Consider the following 21,085-nt stretch of genomic DNA (forward strand, 5'->3'; position numbering starts at 1 on the left):
CCACCCAGGCGCCCCGCACCTCGTTCAAGAAGACCTCTCAACAATTGCTAATAAGACTTCTGCTTAGATTTAATGGGGTAGAACTTAATCCCACGTGCCCAGTTAAAGAAATGGGGGATTCTATTCTTAAAAAAGCATAGATATTGGAAGTGACTAGTAGCCTCTGGCACCCTAAGATGTCCATGCAGTGTGTGTATGCCCTGTACACACCAAAGTGGGCACCATGGGAGGAGGGGTCCTGAGAATGTGACCTGATCATTTTGATGTGGCCTGAAAATCAAACTTTTACTTGTTCAGCCTTTCACTTACTACATAGAGGTCAGGTTGTGGGCCCAGTTTGGCCCAGGGCTTGTGTTTGTAAATAAAGTTTTATTGGAACACAGCCACACCCATTTGTTTACATATCGGCTTCTTCACACTGCAGAGTGGAGTAGTTGCAACAGAAACCACACAGCCCGCACACCTTAAAATATTTGCACTCTGGCCCTTTAGAAAGTTTGCTGACCCTTGGATTATCATCTCCCCCACCCCTGGTACCTCACTGTCATCCAGCCCTAAGCCTTACTCTATCCTTCAGCCTCACTTAAATGGTGGGGTGGAAGATTGAAAAAAATCACGATAGTTTGTTCCATAGATTATTTGGTAGCTAAAAAAATTAGTATTTCATATTTTAGCCACATCAAAATATCCTATTAGTATAGGGATCGTGCAGAACAATTCCAGTGAGTGGCTGTTCATTGCACAGGAAACAGCTGTCATCCTGAAGGCTCTCTTTTCCTGGCCCCTTCTGTGAACAGGCCTTCCGGATGGGGAGGCTGTCGGCATAGTGGGTGAGACCATTCTGTGTTCCACCTTTTGAAGGGCAGACTATCTCTGGCCGCACCTGCAAGACGGGGGAAGTGTTCCCTCATCTTTAGAACAGCTCCATGGGGTTCCAAATGCCATGGCCCCTGCTGTGCAGTGAGAACCACAAAGAGGGCCTGGCTGACACAGGCCACCCACAAACGATGGGTGTTAAAGCTGGCTGGCCTCATGCATCCTTTATGTGTCTCTCGTGGCCCTTCTGTTGGGTCGGGGCTGTGCTGTAGCCTTGATGACCGGCAGGTTCTGGGCAGGTTTGTCAGCCCTATGAAGGTGGGGCTTTTTAGGAGCTCTTTGGCTGAGTGCTCTGGCCGCCACCTTATTGGGGTGCTTATAGTTGGGAAAACTCCAGGACCTACAGGCTTCTGCATCCTTGTGACATTTTTGCTGCTACTTAGTGAGCAGCTGCCGTGATTTCTAACTTTCTTTGCTATTTCTTTTTTTTTTTCTTTTTTTCCCCCCAGACTCAGTGTAAACCAGATCACAGACAGTGGGGTGAAGGTGTTGTATGAAGAGCTAACCAAATACAAAATCCTGACCTTCTTAGGGTACGTATTCCTGGACAGTGCCAGGCCAGGGATGTAGCAGTAATTCAGAGAAGCGGGGAACCGCCATTCGTGGACGGTTGGGATGATGGCTGAGGCATCAGGAAGCTCCCCGATGGGCAGCCGGAAGTCCTGGGTCCTGCTCTGGGCTCAGCTGGCAGCGCACTCTTTGAGCAAATCAGGAAATGGGGCAGAACTACAGCCTTTTCACTTGTGTATTGGGATCCTAATATAGGCAAATACTTGATGAGTGGTGATTGGGGGTTGCTGAGGGAATAGCTGGGGATATGGTGGTGGTGTTTAAGGTTTATTTATTTTAGACAGAAAGTGAGCTGAGTAGAGGGAGGGGCAGAGGGAAGGAGAGACTCTTGAGCAGACTCCCTGCAGAGCAGAGAGCTGGACTCTTGGGGTTTGATCCTGGGACCCTGAGATCATGAGCTAAGCCAAAATCAGGAGTCAGATGCTTAAGCAAAGGGCCACCCAGGTGCCCCTGGGGATAGGTTTTATAAATGTTAGGTACAGGTTATGCATTAGATTATGGGCCCATGATCCTTCACCTAGAACCCGGTGGGCAAAACCATCAGAGTTCAGTGTACATGAACTGTGGGGTGGTGATATGACCGGTGAGGTCCAGGGCACTATCCTGGTTTCAAATATTTTAATATTTCTGCAGTGAAAGTTCTGAGTATTCAAAGCAGCTAGGATAAAGACCACAAATGGTGCCAGAATGGTTGTGAAAAGCTTGGGGTTTTCAGAGCCTCTGGGATTTGGAGTGGAAGTGCTGGCGGGCCAGTCCAGCCGGCCTCTGGCCAGTCCTGGCAGAGATGCAGCCTGTCATCTGCCCCACAGGGCTTTCCTTCCTCCTTGGAGGAGTGGGGCCCCCGGAATCACACACTCCCAGGCTGCCTTTCGGCTCAGGAGCTTTGTGGGGCTGTGGAACACTGGAAACCCATCTAGTTACCTCTTTCAGCTTCTCTCTGCCTTCTTGTTAATTGCTGTCGGGTGGCAAAATGACTAAGAGGGAGCTGTGAAGTTCCAGCTTATTCAAACCTCTTCCCCTCACGATGCTGCTTGTCATCTTGATGGAACAACATCCACCACCTGCCGCCGGTTGCACCCTTGGGCACGCGGGCTTGGAAGGGATCTCGAGCTTGGAGGGATCGCAAGCTGTGATCCTAAGGCCCCTGTGAGGGAGGCGTGAGTCCTGCTCCTTATTACAGATGCAGGAGCAGAGGCTGGGCCATGGCAGAGCTGGTCTGAACCCTGCCTGCGAGACCCCAGGGCCCTGAACTGCTCTCTGGGTGTCCCTCCTCTCTCCTTTTAGCCCAGACCAGAAATCAGCAGCCAGCACGTGCCCACTTTAGAAATGGGCTCATTACGATGACACTGGCACACGGGAATAAAAGACACAGTATAAAGAATATAGTCAGTAATAATTCTTTTGTTTTAGTTTTTATTTCAATGAAAATATTTTAAAACTTGAATTCAGTTAATTAACATGTTATTGGTTTCAGAGGTAGAGGTCAGTGATTCATCAATCTTACATAACACCCAGTGCTCGTTACAGAATGTGCCCTCCTTAATGCCCATCACCCAGTTACCCCATCCCCCACCTCCCTCCACCCCAACAGCCCTCAGTTTATTTCCTCCACCCCAGCAGCAGGATTTTATTTCTTTTGATGGTTGCATAGTATTCCATTGTATATATATACCACTTCTTCTTTATCCATTCATCTGTCGATGGACATCTGGGTTCTTTCCATAGTTTGGCTATTGTGGACATTGTTGCTAAAACATTCAGGTGCATGTGCCCTTTCGGATCACTACATTTGTACCTTTGGGGTAAATACCCAGTAGTGTGATTTCTGGGTTGTAGGGTAGCTCCATTTTCAACTTTTTGAGGAACCGCCATACTGTTTTCCAGAGTGGTTGCACCAGCTTGCATTCCCACCAACAGTGTAGGAGGGTTCCCCCTAGTCGGTGACATTGAGAGAGCATCGTCTGGTGACAGATGGCGGCTACACTTGTGGTGAACGTAGCATAACTTATTAACTTGTGGGATTCACTATGTTGTATACCTGAAATTAATGTAATGCTGTGTCAACTATACTTAAAAAAAAAAAAAGCCAAGGTTGGGGTCCTGAAGTCTCATGTGGTGCTTTCTCTCGAAGCCTGTACAACAACCAGATCACTGATGTGGGAGCCAGGTACATCGCCAGGATCCTGGACGAGTGCAAAGGCCTCACGCACCTCAAGTAAGTGGGGTGTGCAGCAGGTTATTCAGTAGCCTTGTGTCACCCCTTCATTGTCCAAAGTGTGCATGTCCCAAAGGGTGCATAAAGAGCGCTCGCCCTAACGCTTGCCCAGAGCCACACCAGTCAGATGAAGAGGCCGGCGTGTGGAAGGTCAGCTGCACGCATGGAGGAATCCTGGCTCGACGGGGAGGCCCAGGGTTCCACAGGGCCAGGTGAGGGTCTGGCTTCTGGTTCACGGACGGGGCCTTTCGGCTGTGTCCTCACACAGTGGAAAGGGAGGCATGGGAGCTCTGTGGGGCCTCTTATAAATCCCTCATCCCATTCACGACAGCTCTGTCCTCGTGACCTCATCGCCTCCAAGAGCCCTGCCTCCTATTACCATCTCCTGAGGGCTTAGGGTTTCAGCGTGTGGATTTTGGGAGGACACAAACATTCAGACACCGCACCCACCTAGTTGCTAGTATGAGCTTGGTTCTTGGCCCTGTCACACACATGCTCTGCCAGAGGTGACTGGCCACCGGGCTCAGAGGAGCCCCTGGTGGTCCCCTGGTGAGGGGGACGCATACCTGGCCACTTGCAGCTGAGATGGGACCCTCCCCGTTCTGCTGATGGAAATGAGTGACACTCTGAAGGCCATTTAAAGAACCACCCCAGGAAAGCTAGGGCCCCTAAGTTTCGGCAGAGACAGCGACCACCTTCTGGAGAGGAGTCTGATGGCTCTCTCTAGGGCAGTGGGTCACTCCTCGAGAAAAAGCCAGGGGCGTGGGCACTGTGGGTCCTAGGAGAATCGGGGCAGAAAGGGCCCCGTGTGGGAAACTAGGGTGCTGACGGTGGAGTCCCCACACCACTGGGTGCTGACCCGTGCATGGCTCTGTCTGCAGACTGGGGGAGAACAAAATAACGAGTGAAGGAGGAAAGTGCCTGGCTGTGGCTGTGAAGAACAGCAAATCAATCTTCGAAATCGGGTGAGTGGAGGCAAACGCGCACACGTGTGTGTGTGTGTGTGTGTGTGTGTGTGTGTTACACATGCTGTTCTGTGTATGAGCGTGCCAGCTGCTGTTCACGGACATAAATATACCAAAAGTCCAAGGACAGACTGCACCTTCCCTTGCACACGCTTTTATTGCATTAATGTGGAAGTCCGTTATTCTCACCGCCAGCAAACAGAGGGAGCCATCTGGTCCTATGTGGGAACTTTCCACAGGCACACGGTCTTCTATTTGGCAATGTTCTATAGTCCCTGAAGGCTTTCTTTCTTTCTTTCTTTTTTTTTTTTTTTTAAGATTATTTATTTGATGGAGAGAGCACAAACAGGAAGGGGGGCAGAGGCAGAGAAAGAAGCAGACTCCCTGCTAAGCAGGGAGCCTAATGTGAGTTTTGATTCCAGAACCCAGGGATCATGACCTGCACCGAACAAAAGTAGATGCTTAACTGACGGAGCCACCCAGGTGCTGAGGTCTTTTTTTTTAATTTAGTTTTTTATTGTGGTAAAATACATGTAACAGTTACTGTCTTAACCATTTGTAGGGGTTCAGTTCAGGGATATTACATAGCCTCATCATTGTGTGACCTTCACTTCCGTTCATCCCAAAGCTCTTTTCATCTTGCAAAAAAGCTCTCTACCCATTACACCCAGACACCCTCCTCCCCTCCCTCCAACCCCCTCCCGCCTCCCTCCGACGTTCTGTCCGGGTGGCTTTGACTTCCACGGGTACCTCACAGAAGTGGAGCCGTACAGTATTTGTGTCTCTGTGACTGGCTTACTTCGCTCGACCCAGGGTTCTCAAGGCTCATCCACATGGTCACTTGTGTTGGAATTTCCTTTCTTCTTAAGTCTGAGTAGCAGTCCACTGTATGGACGTTCCACATTTTGTCCGTCCATCTGTCAGTGGACACTTGGGTGGCTTCTGCATTTTGGCTCTCATGAGCCATGTTAGGAACATGGGTGTACAGAGGTCTCTTCGATTTCTTTTGGCTATATACCCAGAAGTGGAGTTGTTGGATCAGCTGGTAATTCTGTTTTGAGGTTTTTGAGGACGTGCCACCCTGTTTCCCACAGCCATGCACAAGGGTTCCAAATTGTTCCATCCTGGCCAACACTTGTTATTCTCTGTTCACTTGATAGTAACCATCCTAACAGATCTGGGGGGGGGTATCTCACTGAGGTTTGGATCCTGGAGCCTTCTTAAACCTTTTTATATTGTTATAATTTTTATATGATTATAAAAGAAACAGATAATTTTATCTGTAAACTATGAAAAATATGCTAAAGATCATCTCAGAAATATTGTCAACATTTGAGGTCAGCTAAACTTTCTTGCTCTCACATGCAGGTGTGTGCTCCTTTTTTTTTTTTTTAAATATAGCAAAGGTCAAAGTGTATGTAAAGAATTTTACTTTTCCTTTTATTAATTATTTTTATTAACATATAATGTATTATTTGCAGGGATACAGGTCTGTGAATTGTCAGGCTTAAATATTTCACAGCACTCACCATAGCACATACCTTCCCCTATGCCCATAACCCAACCACTGTCTCCATACCTGCCTCCCCCCAGCAACCCTTGGTCTGTTTTGTAAGATTAAGAGTCTCTTATGGTTTGTCTCTCTCCCGATCCCATCTTGTTTCATTTTTTCCTTCCCTACCACCAAGCCCCCCACTTTGCCTCTCAAATTCCTTATATTAGGGAGATCATATGATAATTGTCTTTCTCTGATTGACTTACTTCGCTCAGCATAATACCCTCTAGTTCCATTCATGTCGTTGCAAATGGCAAGATTTTATTTCTTTTGATGGCTGCATAGTATTCCATTGTGTGTGTGTGTGTGTGTGTGTGTGTGTATCACATCTTCTTTATCCATTCATCTGTTGATGAGCATCTAGGCTCTTTCCATAGTCTGGCTATTATGGACATTGCTATTATAAGCATTCGGGTGCACATGCCCCTTCGGATCATTACATTTGCATCTTTAGGGTAAATACCCAGTAGTGGGATTGCTGGATCGTAGAGTAGCTCTATTCTCAACTTTTTGAGGAACCTTCATACTGTTTTCCAGAGTGGCTATACCAGCTCACATTCCCACCAACAGTGTAGGAGGGTTCCCCTTTCTCCATATCCTTTCCAACATCTGTTGTTTCCTGACTAATTTTAGCCATTCTGACTGGTGTGAGGTGGTATCTCACTGTGGTTTCGATTTGTATGTCCCTGATGCCGAGTGATGTTGAGCACTTTTTCATGTGTCTGTGGGCCATTTGAATGTCTTCTTTGCAGAAATGTCTGTTCACATTCTCTGCCCATTTCTTGATTGGATTATTTGTTCCTTGGGTGTTGAGTTTGATAAGTTCTTTATAGATTTTGGATACTAGCCCTTTATCTGATGTATTGTTGGCAAATATCTTCTCCCATTCTGTTGGTTGTCTTTTGGTTTTGTTGACTGTTTCCTTTGCTTTGCAAAAGCTTTTGATCTTGATGATGTCCCAATAGTTCATTTTTGCCCTTGCTTCCCTTGCCTTTGGCGATGTTTCTAGGAAGAAGTTGCTACGGCTGAAGTTGAAGAGGTTACTGTCTGTGTTCTCTTCGAGGATTTTGATGTATTCCTGTCTCACATTGAGGTCTTTCATCTATTCTGAGTCTATCATTGTGTGTGGTGTAAGGAAATGTTTCATTCTTCTGCGTGTGGATGTCCAATTTTCCCAACACTATTTGTTGAAGAGACAACATTCTTTTTTCCATCGGACATTTTTTCCTGCCTTTTTCTTTTCTTTTTTTCCATTGGACATTCTTTCCTGCTTTGTTGAAGATTAGTTGACCATAGAGTTGAAGATCTATTTCTGGGCTCTCTATTCTGTTCCATTGATCTATGTGTCTCTTTTTGTGCCAGTACCATACTGTCTTGATGATGACAGCTTTGTCTGGAATTGTGATGTCAGGCTCTCTTTTTCAACATTCTTCTGCCTATTTGGGGTCTTTACTATTACCAAATTTTAAGATTATTTGTTCTATTTCTTAGAAAAAAAATTGATGGTATTTTGATAGGCATTGCTTTAAATGTGTAGATTGCTTTAGGTAGCATGCACATTTTCACAATATTTGTTCTTCCAATCCATGAGAATGGAACATTTTCCCATTTCTTTGTGTTTTCCTCAATTTCTTTCTTTATAGAAAGTACTTTAAAGCTTTCTGAGTACAGATTCTTTCCCTCTTTGGTTAGGTTTATTCCTAGGTATCTAATGGTTTTGGGTGCAATTGTAAATGGGATTGACTCCTTAATTTCTCTTTCTTCTCTCTTGCTGTTGGTGTATAGTAATGCAACTGATTACTGTGCATTGATTTTATATCCTGACACTTCACTGAATTCCTGTATGAGTTCTAGCAGTTTTGGAGTGGAGTCTTCTGGGTTTTCCACATATAGTATCATATCATCTGCAAAGAGTGATAGTTTGACTTCTTCTTTGCTGATTTAGATGCCTTTAATTTCTTTTTGTTGTTTGATTGCTGAGGCTAGGATTTCCAGTACTATGTTGAATAGCAGTGGTGATAGTGGACATCCATACCATGTTCCTGACCTTAGGGGAAAATCTGTTTTTCCCCGTTGAAAAGGATACTTGCTGTGGGTTTTCATAGATGGCTTTGATGATATTGATTGCTATCCCTACACTTTGAAGAGTTTTTTTTTTTTTAAGATTTTATTTATTTATTTGACAGAGAGAAATCACAAGTACACTGAGAGGCAGGCAGAGAGAGAGAGAGAAGGAAGCAGGCTCCCCGCCAAGCAGAGAGCCCGATGCGGGACTCGATCCCAGGACCCTGAGATCATGACCCGAGCCGAAGGCAGCGGCTTAACCCACTGAGCCACCCAGGCGCCCCATACACTTTGAAGAGTTTTGATCAAGAAAGGATGCTGCACTTTGTCAAATGCTTTTTTAGCATCTATTGAGAGTATCATATAGTTCTTGTTCTTTCTTTTATTGATGTGTTGTATCACATTGATTGATTTGCGGATGTTGAACCAACCTTGCAGCCCAGGAATAAATCTCACTCGGTCATGGTGAATAATTATTTTAATGTACCGTTGGATCCTATTGGCTAGTATTTTGGTGAGAATTTTCGCATCTGTGTTCATAAAGGATAGTCTGTAATTCTCTTTTTTGATGGGATCCTTGTCTGGTTTTGGGATCAAGGTAATGCTGGCCTCATAAAATGAGTTTGGAAGTTTTCCTTCCATTTGTATTTTTTGGAACAATTTCAAGAGAATAGGTATTAATTCTTCCTCAAATGTTTGATGGAATTCCCCTTGGGAAGCCGTCTGGCCCTGGGCTCTTGTTGGGAGATTTTTGATGACTGCTTCAATCTCTTACTGGTTATAGGTATGTTCAGGTTTTCTATTTCATCTGGCTCAGTTTTGGTAGTTTTTATGTCTCTAGGAATGCATCCATTTCTTCCAGATTGTCAAATTTGCTGGCGTATAGTTGCTCATAAATGTTCTTATAATTGTTTGTATTCCTTTGGTGTTGGTTGTGATCTCTCTTCTTTCATTCATGATTTTATTTATTTGCGTCCTTTCTCTTTTCTTTTTGATAAGTCTAGCCAAGGGTTTATCAATCTTAATTCTTTTGAAGAACCAGTTCCTAGTTTCATTGATCTGTTCTACTGTTCTTTGGGTTTCTATTTCTTTGATTTCTGCTCTGATCTTTATTATTTCTATTCTCCTTCTGGGTTTAGGCTTTCATTGGTATTCTCTCTCAAGCTCCTTTAGGTGTAGGGTCAGGTTGTGTACTGGAGACCTTTCTTGTTTCTTGAGAAAGGCTTGTATTGCTATATACTTTCCTCTCATACAAAATCTGTGTCCCACAGATTTTCAACATTTGTGTTTTCATTTTCATGTGTTTCCATGAATTTTTTCAATTCTCTAATTTCCGTGTTGACCCATTCATTCTTTAGTAGGATGCTCATTAGCCTCCATGATTTGGGTTCTTTCCAACTTTCCTCTTGTGATTGAGTTCTAGCTTCAGAGCATTGTGGTCTGAAAATATGCAGGGAATGATCCCAATATTTTGTTACCAGTTGAGACCCGATTTGTGACCCAGCATGTGATCTTTTCTGGAGAATATTCCATGTGCACTAGAGAAGAATTTGTATTCTGTTGCTTTGGGATGGAATGCTCTGAATATATCTGTGATGTCCATCTGGTCCTGTGTGTCATTTAAGGCCTTTATTTCCTTTTTGATCTTTTGCTTGGATGAAATGTCCATTTCAGTGAGGGGGCTGTTAAAGTCCCCTACTACTATTTTATTATTGTCGATGTGTTTCTTTGATTTTGTTGTTAGTTGGTTTATATAGTTGGCTACTCACATGTTAGGGGCATATATATTTAAAATTGTTAGATTTTCTTGTTGGACAGACCCTTTAAGTATAATATAGTCTCCTTCCTCATCTCTTATTATAGTCTTTGGTTTAAAATCTAATTTATCTGATATAAGGATTGCCACCCCAGTTTTCTTTGGATGTCCATCAGCATGGGAAATTGTTTTACACCTCCTCACTTGAAGTCTGGAGATGTCTTTGGGTCTAAAATGAGTTTCTTGTAGACAGCATATTGATGGATTTTGGTTTTTAAAATCCATTCTGATACTGTGTGTCTTTTGATTGGGGCATTTAGCCCATTTACATTCAGGATAACTACTGAAAGATACTAATTTAGTGCCATTATACTGCCTGTACAGTGACTGTTACTCTATATTGTCTCCGTTCCTTTCTGGTCTACTACTTTTAGGCTCTCTCTTTGTTTAGAGGACCCCTTTCAATATTTCCTATAGGGCTGGTTTGTTTTTTGCAAATTCTTTTAATTTTTGTTTGTCTTGGAAGCTTTTTATCTCTCCTTCTATTTTTCAATGATAGCCTAGCTGGATATAGTACTCCTGGCTGCATATTTTTCTCATTTAGTGCTCTGAATGTATCATGCCAGTTCTTTCTGGCCTGCCAGGTCTCTGTGGATAAGTATGCTGCCAATCTAATATTTCTACCACTGTATGTTAACAGACCTCTTCTCCTGAGCCGCTCTCAGGATTTTCTCTTTGTTTTATTATTAGATGATGGGGTGTGGACCTATTTTTATTGATTTTTGAGGAGAGTTCTCTGTGCCTCCTAGATTTTGCTGCTTGTTCCCTTTGCCGTATTAGGGAAATTCTCTGTAATAATTCTCTCCAATATACCTTCTGCCCCATCTCTCTTTCTTCTTCTTCTGGAATCCCAATTATTCTAATATTGTTTCATCTTATGGTATCACTTACATCTTGAATTCTCCCTTCGTGATCCAGTAGCTGTTTGTCTCGTTCTGCTCAGCTTCTTTATTCTCTGCATTTGGTCTTCTATATCTCTAATTCTTTCTTCTGCCTCTTTTATCCCAGCAGTAAAAGCCTCCATATTTTTATTGCACCTCATTAATAGTTTTTGTTTGTTTGTTTCAAATGGGTTAGATTTTAGTTCTCTTATTTCTCCAGAAAGGGTTCCTCTAATAATTTTACCCTTTTTCATTCAGTCTCTTATCATGAGTAGTTTTCCACTCTTTTAAAATTTGATACCATTCAGTTGTATAAGACACATACTTTTCTTTTTTTATTTAAATTCCAATTAACATATAGTATATTATTAGTTTCAGGAATAGAATTTAGTGGGTCATCACTTACATCCAATACCCAGTACACATCCCAAGTGCCCTCCTTAATGCCTATCACCGATCCAGCCCACCCGCCCCAACTCCCTCCTATCCACCTCCTTCCAGCAAACTGAGATTTGTTCTCTGTAGTTAAAAGACTGTTTCATGGCTTGCCTCTCTCCCCCTGCCCATGTTCATTTGTTTTGTTTCTTAAATTCCACATGAGTGAAATCATACGGTATTTGTCTTTCTCTGACTTATTTCATCTAGCATTATAGTCATTAGCTCCATCCACATTGTTGCAAATGACTAAGTTTCATTCTTTCTGATGGCTGAGTAATATTCCTGTGTGTGTGTGTGTGTGTGTGTGTATGTGTACGTGTAAACACCACATCTTTATCCATTCTTCAGTTGATGGACATTTGGGCTCTCTCCATAGTTTGGCCATTGTTGATAATACTGCTATAAACATCAGGACACATGTATCCCTTTGAACAGTATTTTGTATCCTTTGGATAAAAACCTAGTAGTGCAACTGCTGGATCAGAGGGTAGTTCCACTTCTAACTTTTTTTTTTTTTTTAATTTTATTTATTTAATGGGGCACCTGGGTGGCTCAGTGGGTTAAAGCCTCTGCCTTCAGCTCAGGTCATGTTCCCAGGGTCCTGGGATTGAGCCCCGCATCGGGCTCTCTGCTCAGCGGGGAGCCTGCTTCCTCCTCTCTCTCTCTGCCTGCCTCTCTGCCTATCTGTGATCTCTGTCAAATAAATAAAATCTTAAAAAAAAAAAAGATTTTATTTATTAAAAAAAATATATTTTATTTATTTGACAGAGCACAAGCAGGGGGAGTGGCAGGCAAAGGGAGAGGGAGAAGCAGGCTCCCTGCAGAGCAGGGAGAGCCTGATATGGTCCTCGATCCCAGGATCCTGGGGTCATGACCTGAGCCAAAGGCAGTGGCTTAACCAACTGAGCCACCCAGGCGCCCATATTTTTAACTTTTTGAGGAACCTCCACCCTGTTCTCCAGAGTGGCTGCACTAGCCTGCATTGCCACCAAGAGTTCAAGAGGGTTCCCCTTTCCCCACATCCTCCTCAAATACACATGCTTTTTATGCAAAACACTGAGAACTCATTGCAGGACTCTAGTGTCTCCAGTCTCCTGTTTCCCAGGAGGGATGGTAGGGATGGTGGTGGGTGGCTGATGCTGTGACAGCCTGTTGCCTAGGCAGCCCCAGGTCTGCTGTGCATGGGCCTGGCACACAGTGCTCTCAGCCTAATAAGCTCTCAGCTGTCCCTTGCTGTAGGCCAGGCACTCTTCTGAGTGTTTTGCATACAGTCACTAACTTAATCCCCACAACAGCTCTAGGAGAAAATGTTCTTATGAGCCCCATTTTACAGATGTAGGAGACAAAGTTCCAAGATATAATGTAATTCACATAATCTTAAATCCAGATAAAATCCAGTTAAAATGGGAGCCTAGCGTCCTGCCTTGCAGAACCTTGCAGGTTATCTGCACTGGGGAGGGAGGGCATGGGGCTTCATCACTGCAGTTCCCTGCCCAGACCCCCAGACCACAACAGCCCACTAGCATGCTGGAGCAGGGGCCTCTTCACCTAAAAGCAGCATTGGTAGTGAGGGTTCTGAGGGTGCTTCCTGATCTTTGCTTCTTGGAAGATTGACCATGTCCTCACAAATGTCTCGGACCCCTGCAGAGGATCAAGTGGTTGCTGGCGATCGGCACCCCTACAAGCTCACTTTTAGGCTGCCACCAACCCATATCCTCTGTGGGGGCATTTCTGGGACAGTCATGTGCTCAGGCCCTTTGACAGCTCTCTGAAAGCCCATGGGGATCTTAGTCTTCTAATTGGGCAACTACCTGATGGGCTTCTGTTCCCAAGGCTTCTGCTTCTCTTATCCCTACATTTCCCTTTGCATTTGAAACCTACAGCAGCTTCGGTAAGGGTCTTCTGTGGGAATCTTCTCCAGGCCAGAGCTCCCGGGACAGAGCAAAGACCTCTGCCTGGGACTATACAGCAAGTGTGGTGACCGGCAGAAAGTCAGGGGTGTGCACGAGCTCACATTCACGGTCTTGCCTCTTCCCTCAGGATGTGGGGCAACAGAATTGGTGACGAAGGAGCAAGGGCCTTCGCAGAGGCTCTGAGGAACCACCCCAGTCTGACCAACCTCAGGTAACTCCTGCTTTCTGAGACCCGCTGGCCCCGGGGTCCAACCTGGGCAGTCCGCGTGCCTCCGGAGGTGTCACGGGGAGGAAGATGGTTGGCTTTCTGAATGAAGAAGGTATTTGTGTCTGTGATTTTTCTTAAATCACAGGCATAGCACATTATTATTCAGCTTGGCCACTTGTCATGTGTACACAGCAATGTAACTGCCGCCACTTGGATTGAGACCGAGGACTTTGCCAGCCTCTCCGTGGTCTCTCCAGGCTCTTTGGCAGTGGGGAAATGGGTGAGGGATTCTCAAGTCTACATAACCTTCCTCCTTCCCAAGATCGTGCTGAGACACAGGGAAACCTTCATCTCTGGGAAGACCTACTCCTCCCTGGCCTTCTTTCAGTCCTCTGGCCAAGTCTCAGAGCCTCGGGTGTCTCCCTATTGCCCAGGTTCTTCCTAACACCGAGAAAGAAATCCCAGATAGTGGGGGCAATAGCAGTTTCTTCTTCACGAGAACAGAGGACGCTTCTCCAGGTCTCACTCATGGGAAGAAGAGTCAGCCGCCTGAAGCAGAGCCCTCCCAGCCCCTGCTGTGCGTGGGACCCACTGGTTTCACTTCCTGTCTGACCTCTCCTTGAGCGGTCTTGTGCCAGTCCTCATGCTCAGAGTGTGGGCTCTGGAGCAACAAAGCTGAAGCCACTGCTGGCCAGGCTGAGCACTTCTGCTTCCTTCGTGGGCAGGGGCCACCTCCAGGCAGCATCTTCCGCGTGTTTCCGTTGCTGAAGCCAAAGCCATATGTAGACATGTCTGTAATGATTGACCCTACATGTTTTCCTTCCTAGTCTTGCATTCAACGGCATCTCCAGAGAAGGAGGAAAGAGCCTTGCACAGGCCCTGGAGCAGAACACCTCTCTGAGAATATTCTGGTAATAACCAGAGTCCTCTTGAAAGGTTGGGTCTCGGATTATTCCAAAGCCTGGTATCTTAACTGAAAAGCTGCCATTTAATTAAAAAAGTTCTAGGTCTTTCCTCAGTGTTGCATCAATAATTTAATTTCCTCCTAGAAGAAAAAAAAAAAAAAAAAAGCCATTCCTAGCAGCACAGACAAGTACAGAGGGGGAAGCGGGCCCCAGGAGCATAGGTTTGCCCTTCACCTTCTTTGCCAACCTAGACCTCAGGAACACCCGAAGTCTGGTCATTCTGGCAGGATGATCCTCAGAGCGCCTTCAGATAGCATTTGCAGAGTCCAGCTTTGATGCACTTGGCTCAGACTCTTCTCCCTTCCTCCCCATGCAGCCCCATTACAGTCTGGCCCTTCATGGTCCAGCTCACCAGTCACCAGAAGCCCACATTCCTCACTCCTTCTCTGTCCTCCAGGGGTAATAATTTAGAATATTGTTGCCTTCTGACAGGGCTTTTTAAATTTTGTTTTTGTCTTTCCTTTTGTCATTTACTCTTTTATTTATTTGAACTTTTATTTACTTGCCAGTATCATAAATTCCTTATGGGTGAGGGAATTGTATTAGGGCTCAGGGCACCTGAGGTAATCAGCTTTCATTAATATTGACAATATCATCATTTTGAGAGTTCTACTAGACCTGCTGGCCAGTAAATACATTTTCAGTTCTTTTCCTCTAAAAATAAAATCTTTAAAAAATACTTTGAAATATTTTTAAAAACACTATAAGGAAGTCAAAAAGTATGAAGTAAAAGAACTACCTCCCTCGTGTTTTCCAGATATAATCTTTTCCTTCTAGTCTTTGAATGTATATTCTAGCCTTCTAGCATTTCAATGAATATTCATATACATATATATATATATTTTTTTCTTACAAAATAGAATAGTATTTAGCAAGTGGCTTTTACAAAATATCTTACGGGGCATCTGGGTGGCTCAGTCAGTTAAGCCCAACTCTTGATTTTGGCTCAGGTCACGATCCCAGGGTTGTGAGATTGAGCCCTGTGTGAGGCTCCGTATTTAGTGCAGAGTCTGCTCGAGACCCTCTCCCCGCCTCTGCCCCTCCCCCTGTGCGTGTGATCTCTCTTTCTCAAATAAATAAATCTTAAAAAAAAAAAAATCTTAGCGATATATTGTCCGCATTTTACATGTCCTTTCTTGTCAGGATCTCTCAGTCTCAACACTGCTGACATTTTGGTCCAAATCCCTCTTGTTGAGGGGCTGTCCTGTTCATTACAGGATGTTTAGCAGAATCCTGGGCACCCACCCTTTAGATACCTGCAGTACCCTCCAACTGTGGTGATCAAAAATGTCTCCAGATGTTGACCAATGTCCCCTAGACAAAAGTACCCTGTTGAGAACCACTGCTCTGTGTGGACAGTAGTAATGTTAGAACCAAGCATCTCTCGAGTGCTGAAGTACTGACTGTATGCCATGCATTCTTCTCACCCTTTTATTATTTGTTTGCTTGTTTGTTTTTTGAGAGAGAGTAGGGGAGAGAGAGAGTGTGAGTAGGGTGGGTGGGTAGGCGGGGAGAGAGAGAGAATCTTAAGCAGGGTCCATGCTCAGTGCACAGCCCGACATGGGGCTCAACATCATAACCCTGGGATCGTGACCTGAGCCAAAATCAAGAGTCAGATGCTTAACCAACTGAGCCACCCAGGCACCCCTATTCTCAGCCTCTTATATGTGTTCCCTCACCCTCACAGCCCCCCCATAATGTCTATACTGTGACTCTTCACCCTTATTTCTCTGGTGAGAAAACTCTGGTGCAGAGAAGTTCCACCACCAGTCTGAGGTTGTCCTGCTAGTGTGTGACACACATGGGACATGTCTGGCTCCAGAGGACTCTTAAATATGTTCTTCTGCCTCATTCTCTCTACCTCATTCCCTCTAAAGGCTGCAGGACATCCCACTGAATGGATGTTTGCCACTTAGCTGCCCAGCAGCCTCGGCTGATGTTGACTGGTGCTCACACTTCACCTTCCGACCAATCCCACTGTGGGCAACACTGTGTGCACAGGTCCTTGTGTGCACCTCTTTGCACACTGCAGGCTCAGTGTCCAGAAGTGCCACTGTGGGCTCAAAGTATGACACACTTAAAATTCAGATAGACACGGCCAAATTGCCCTTTGAGGGATGATTTTTTTTAAAGTTCTGTTTCATTCTTCTTTAGTTATTCTTCCATCCGCTGGCACAACAGGGTCCCACCCCGTTTACATTGGGAGCTTCTAGTCCTCCGTGCTTTGTCCAGACCACTTCTGGTTTTAAGAAGAGCTGAGAGACTTCCTGAACTTTGAGTTCCTAAATTTGGGTCCTTCACAGCGGGTGTCAGAGCTGTCGAGCACCTTTTAACGTGTAGATGGCAGAGTCTTCCTGCACCTTGCTTTGGGAACAGGCTCTCAGTGGTGTCTGCGGCTGGAAGAAGCCTGGCAAGCGGGCACTGGCCCCCGTCTTCTGTGGGATCTGAGGCCCCCAGAAAAGGTGGAGAGAGGGAGCATACGTTCCGTAGAGCAGCAGAGCGAAAAAGTAGGAGCTTGGGTACAGGATTTGCACAAGAAATGAATCCCCCTTTATTGTCTATGGGGCTCAGGGGCTGGGATTGGGATCGGGATCTGGCTGTTTGCTCAGTTCAGCAAGTGATGAGCAGCCTAAGCTAGAGAGATCTGGGCTGGGATCCCGCTTCTGAGAACTCATTTTACAAATGTGTGCCAGATAGGGCTCTCCTGAGTAAATGCTTCTTTCTTTTCTAGGCTCACCAAAAATGAACTGGATGACGAAGTGGCAGAGAGCCTGGCAGAGATGTTGAAAGTCAACCAGACACTGAAACATTTATGGTAACTCAGCAAACCTCAGAATTTCAGGCTGTGCTACTTTTAGAGCCTGTTTTTTGAGATGAGGCGCCTGGCTGGCACAGTCAGTAAAGCACTAAACTCCTGTCTTGGGGTTGTGAGTTCAGGCCCCGTGTTAGGTGTAGAGCTTACTTATAAAATCTTAAAAAAATAATACAGGTCAGTGGGTTTTGGTGTACTCACAGGTTGCGCAACCAACATGAAGATCTAATTATAGGACAGTTTTGCCCCAAGATGGAGTACACCCCCGTTCATTAAGCATCACCTCCCTGTCCTTGACTTGACTGTCCTTGACAAGGACTGGAGGATTTGCCTATTCTAGGCATTTCACGGAAATGGAGTCCTACATGTGACTTTTTGTCTGCCTGCCTTCACTGGCATGAGTTTTCAAGATTCGTCGACCTTCTAGCATGTGTCAGAACCTCATGGCTCTGTGTGGCCAATATTCCTCTGTGTGGATCGTCCACAATCTGTCCATTCATCGGTTGGTAGGCATTGGGGTTGTTTCTACTCTTTGACTGTTGTGAATGTATGTGGACTTGTATTTTCATTTCTCCTGGGTATACACTTAGGAGGAGAATTGCTGGGTCGTGTGGCCACTCTGTTGTTAACTTTTTTTTTTTTTTAAGATGTTATTTATTTATTAGAGAGCATGAGCCAGAAGGGAGAGGGGGAAGGGGAAAGAGGCTCCCCACTGAGCACGGAGCCCAATGCGGGGCTCGATCCCAGGACCCTGAGATCATGACCTGAGCCAAAAGCAGAGGCTTAACTGACTGAGCCACCCAGGTGCCCCTCTAGGTGACTTTCTGAGGAGCCACCGAAGTATTTTCTGAAGTGGCTGCTTTACTCTACCTTCTTACCAGCAATGTGGGAAGGCTCCTAGTTCTCACATCCTCACCAACAACACTGGTTGTCCATCTTTTTGAATCTTGTCACTCTGGTGGGTGGGAAGTGTTATCTCATTGCGGTTTTGATCCGCATTTCCCCGATGACTAACACTAGGCATCCTTTCCTGGGCTTGTTGGCCTTTGTGTATCTTTGAAAGATGTCTCTACATCCTTCCCCCAAATGTAATTTAAATGTTAAAAAATTTAATTTATTTGCCTTTTTATTGCTGAGTTGTTAGAGTTACTTTATATATTCAGGGTACTAGACACTAGGTGGACAGTCTATAACTATTTCCTCTGTGGGGTTTTTTAACTTTCTTGTTAGTGATCTTTGAAGCACAAGAGTGTTTAATTTGGATGGAAGTCCAGTTTTTTTCTTTGGTGGTTTGTGCTTTAGGCGTCTTGCTAAGAAACTGTTGTATAATCCAAAGTCACAAAGATTTACATGCAAGCTTTCCTTTAAGTGTTAGAGTTTGGCTCTTGCATCGAGGTCTGTGATCCTAAATGCTAATTTCTGGAGTTAATTATTGTGTGTGGTCTGAGGCACGGGGCCCAAATTCATTCTTTGGCATGTGGCTTTCCAGCTGTCCCAGCACCTCCTGTTGAAAAGACTATCTTACCCTTTTAGATGGCTCTGACGCTTTTGCCAAAGATCAATTGACCGTAAACGTATGGGTGTATTTCTGGACTTTCTATTCTAGTTCATTGATCTGTTTATCCTTACGTCAGGATCACACTGTCCTGATTATTCTAACTCTGTAGTATGTTTTGAAATCAGGCAGTGTGAGTCTTCCAACTTTGTTCTTCCTTCTCAAGACCGTTTGGGCTCTTCTGGGTCCCTTGTATTTCCATATGAATTTCAGCTCACCTTGTCAGTTTCTTTAAAGCAGCCAATCTGTGCTTTTACATCTATTTTGTTGTTGTTTTTCTGGCCTGTAGACGTTCTTATCTCCCACTCCTGGTGCCAGGCCGGCCCCTACAGGGAGCTTCAAGCTGGACTGAGGCTAGAGAGCGAGTCTCGGCGGCTTAATGGGTGCGCAGACCACACTGGCCCTTGTGAAGAAGGCCCCGGGGAGCATGTGGCCCTGAGTGCTGCCACACTTTTTGGCTCTCTCACTACCTGGTGTCTTGCCAGCTCTTGGCTGGAAGGAGCTCTCCTGGCAAAGTAGAGGTGATGAAGCAGCAGCAATTTAACCCAATGTATGGTTCTGGGTCCACTTCCAGGTTCTGTCTTTGCTCCTTTTGCCAAAATGTCCAAGTTGTGGTTGTCCTTACCAGTGGGTCATCACCTCTGCCACTGAGCCCAGGGGTCCCACTTTGGGAGATGTGACTGGGAGACTAGGACATGGTCCTATGAGCTGGGGGAGCGATGGTGACGAGCGCACCCAGCCCCTGGACACCAGAGCAGAAACGGTGAGAACTTCCTTCATACACATCCTCCCACTGAGACCTCACACCCGGGGCGGGGGGCCTTCTCTTGCTCCCATTTTACAGATCAGGCCACTGAGGCATAGAAAAGTGTGAGCTATTTCTTCAAGCCTCTGTGGCTGAAAGTGGGGAGTGGGTATGGGGAGTGGGTGTGGGTGTGTGGAGGAGGGGAGCTTTGAATGCTGTGCTGTCCTGCCTCTTCAGGGGGTTGGCCCCTTCTTGCTTAATTTCTATAATCCCATCAATCATGAAGATGAAGCCCTCATCTTGGTAGGGCTGCCTTCTTGGGTCAGGGTCCAGGATTTCTTAGGGTCAAGTTCAGTAGTAGCCTTATTCTACAAAGAGCCAAAGGAGTAGGTCTGTGAGGAGGCATCGGTGCCTTGTGCGGTGTGAAGCTCTTGGTTGGGTTGGAAGCCCCGCTGTCCGGGGCAGCACTGAGAAATTGTCCAGGCTCCCGGCTGTATCAGAAGCCTTTGTTTCATTTGGATCACTGCTACCGACCTAAAGGGTACACTCCTCGAAGCCCCATTATTGATGCTTTCCTACTGGGACCCATGAGCAGCAGCAGGAGAATCTCTCTTCCCTACCGCCCCCCACCAGAGGACCTCAACACGGAGAGGACATGGTGCACTTAGAACCCATTGTTTCCCCAAAGTGGTGAACAGCCATTTGGCAGCTACTAAACTTTAAAAACTGCCTTCCCCAGCCAGCTGGAAAGCCACCAGACTGTCTCTCCCCTGGGTGTTTCTTAGAATTTGTTGTTCAGATTGCTAGCCGCCAAACATTTTTGACTGGGCACCCCTGCCGCGAGAAATGCCGACACACACACATAAATGTATTCATGTATTAAATAATCTGTGTATGAATACACAGATACATTATGCTCACTCTAAGATAAATTCCAAAAAATTGAACATTTTAAAGGATGTCCTTTATTCTGGTAGGTCTGATCAAGATAGTCTTAGCCAGTTTTTTTTTTTTTTTTTTTAAAGATTTTATTTATTTATTTGACAGAGAGAGAAATCACAAGCAGGCGGAGAGTCAGGCAGAGAGAGAGAGAGAAGCAGGCTCCCGCTGAGCAAAGAGCCCGATGCGGGGCTCGATCCCAGGACACTGAGATCATGACCTGAGCCGAAGGCAGCGGCTTAATCCACTGAGCCACCCAGGCGCCCCAGTCTTAGCCAGTTTAAAAGACACAGGGACACAGTACTTCCCCTGACCCTGCCTCATTTCCACCACACTCTTACAACTCCCTAATGGAGGGGGCAGTGTTACTCCAGTATTAAGTATCTACTACAAGATACATTCTTCTTTCAGGCTTATCCAGAACCAGATCACAGCCAAGGGGATTGCCCAGCTGGCAGATGCCTTACAGAGGAACACTGGCATCATGGAGATCTGGTAAGACATATCTGCTGCTGGTCCTCGATGGTACCAGTGCTTACTGATTCAGCACCACCGACTGGATGCCCGG

General features: G+C 45.5%; 2 protein-coding genes across 4 annotated transcripts in view; one reads left to right on the forward strand and one right to left on the reverse strand.

The window, feature by feature from the left end:
- Positions 1–21,085, reverse strand: part of ZNRF2 (zinc and ring finger 2) — a gene marked incomplete at its 5' end in the record, with an annotated part of 380,791 nt that overhangs the window by 208,814 nt on the left and 150,892 nt on the right. The gene's annotated exons all lie outside the window — the stretch shown is intronic.
- Positions 1–21,085, forward strand: part of NOD1 (nucleotide binding oligomerization domain containing 1) — a 69,206-nt gene that overhangs the window by 31,240 nt on the left and 16,881 nt on the right. For all 3 annotated transcript variants that reach the window (XM_082692859.1, XM_082692860.1, XM_082692861.1), the window contains 7 exons: positions 1,326–1,409; positions 3,578–3,661; positions 4,543–4,626; positions 13,421–13,504; positions 14,329–14,412; positions 17,198–17,281; positions 20,929–21,012. In XM_082692859.1, the coding sequence (XP_082548985.1) occupies positions 1,326–1,409; positions 3,578–3,661; positions 4,543–4,626; positions 13,421–13,504; positions 14,329–14,412; positions 17,198–17,281; positions 20,929–21,012 (588 nt within the window). The remainder of the gene's footprint in view (positions 1–1,325; positions 1,410–3,577; positions 3,662–4,542; positions 4,627–13,420; positions 13,505–14,328; positions 14,413–17,197; positions 17,282–20,928; positions 21,013–21,085) is intronic.

Source organism: Mustela nivalis (genome assembly GCF_964662115.1).
Source record: "Mustela nivalis genome assembly, chromosome: 12".
In the NCBI taxonomy this organism is placed as follows: domain Eukaryota; kingdom Metazoa; phylum Chordata; class Mammalia; order Carnivora; family Mustelidae; genus Mustela; species Mustela nivalis.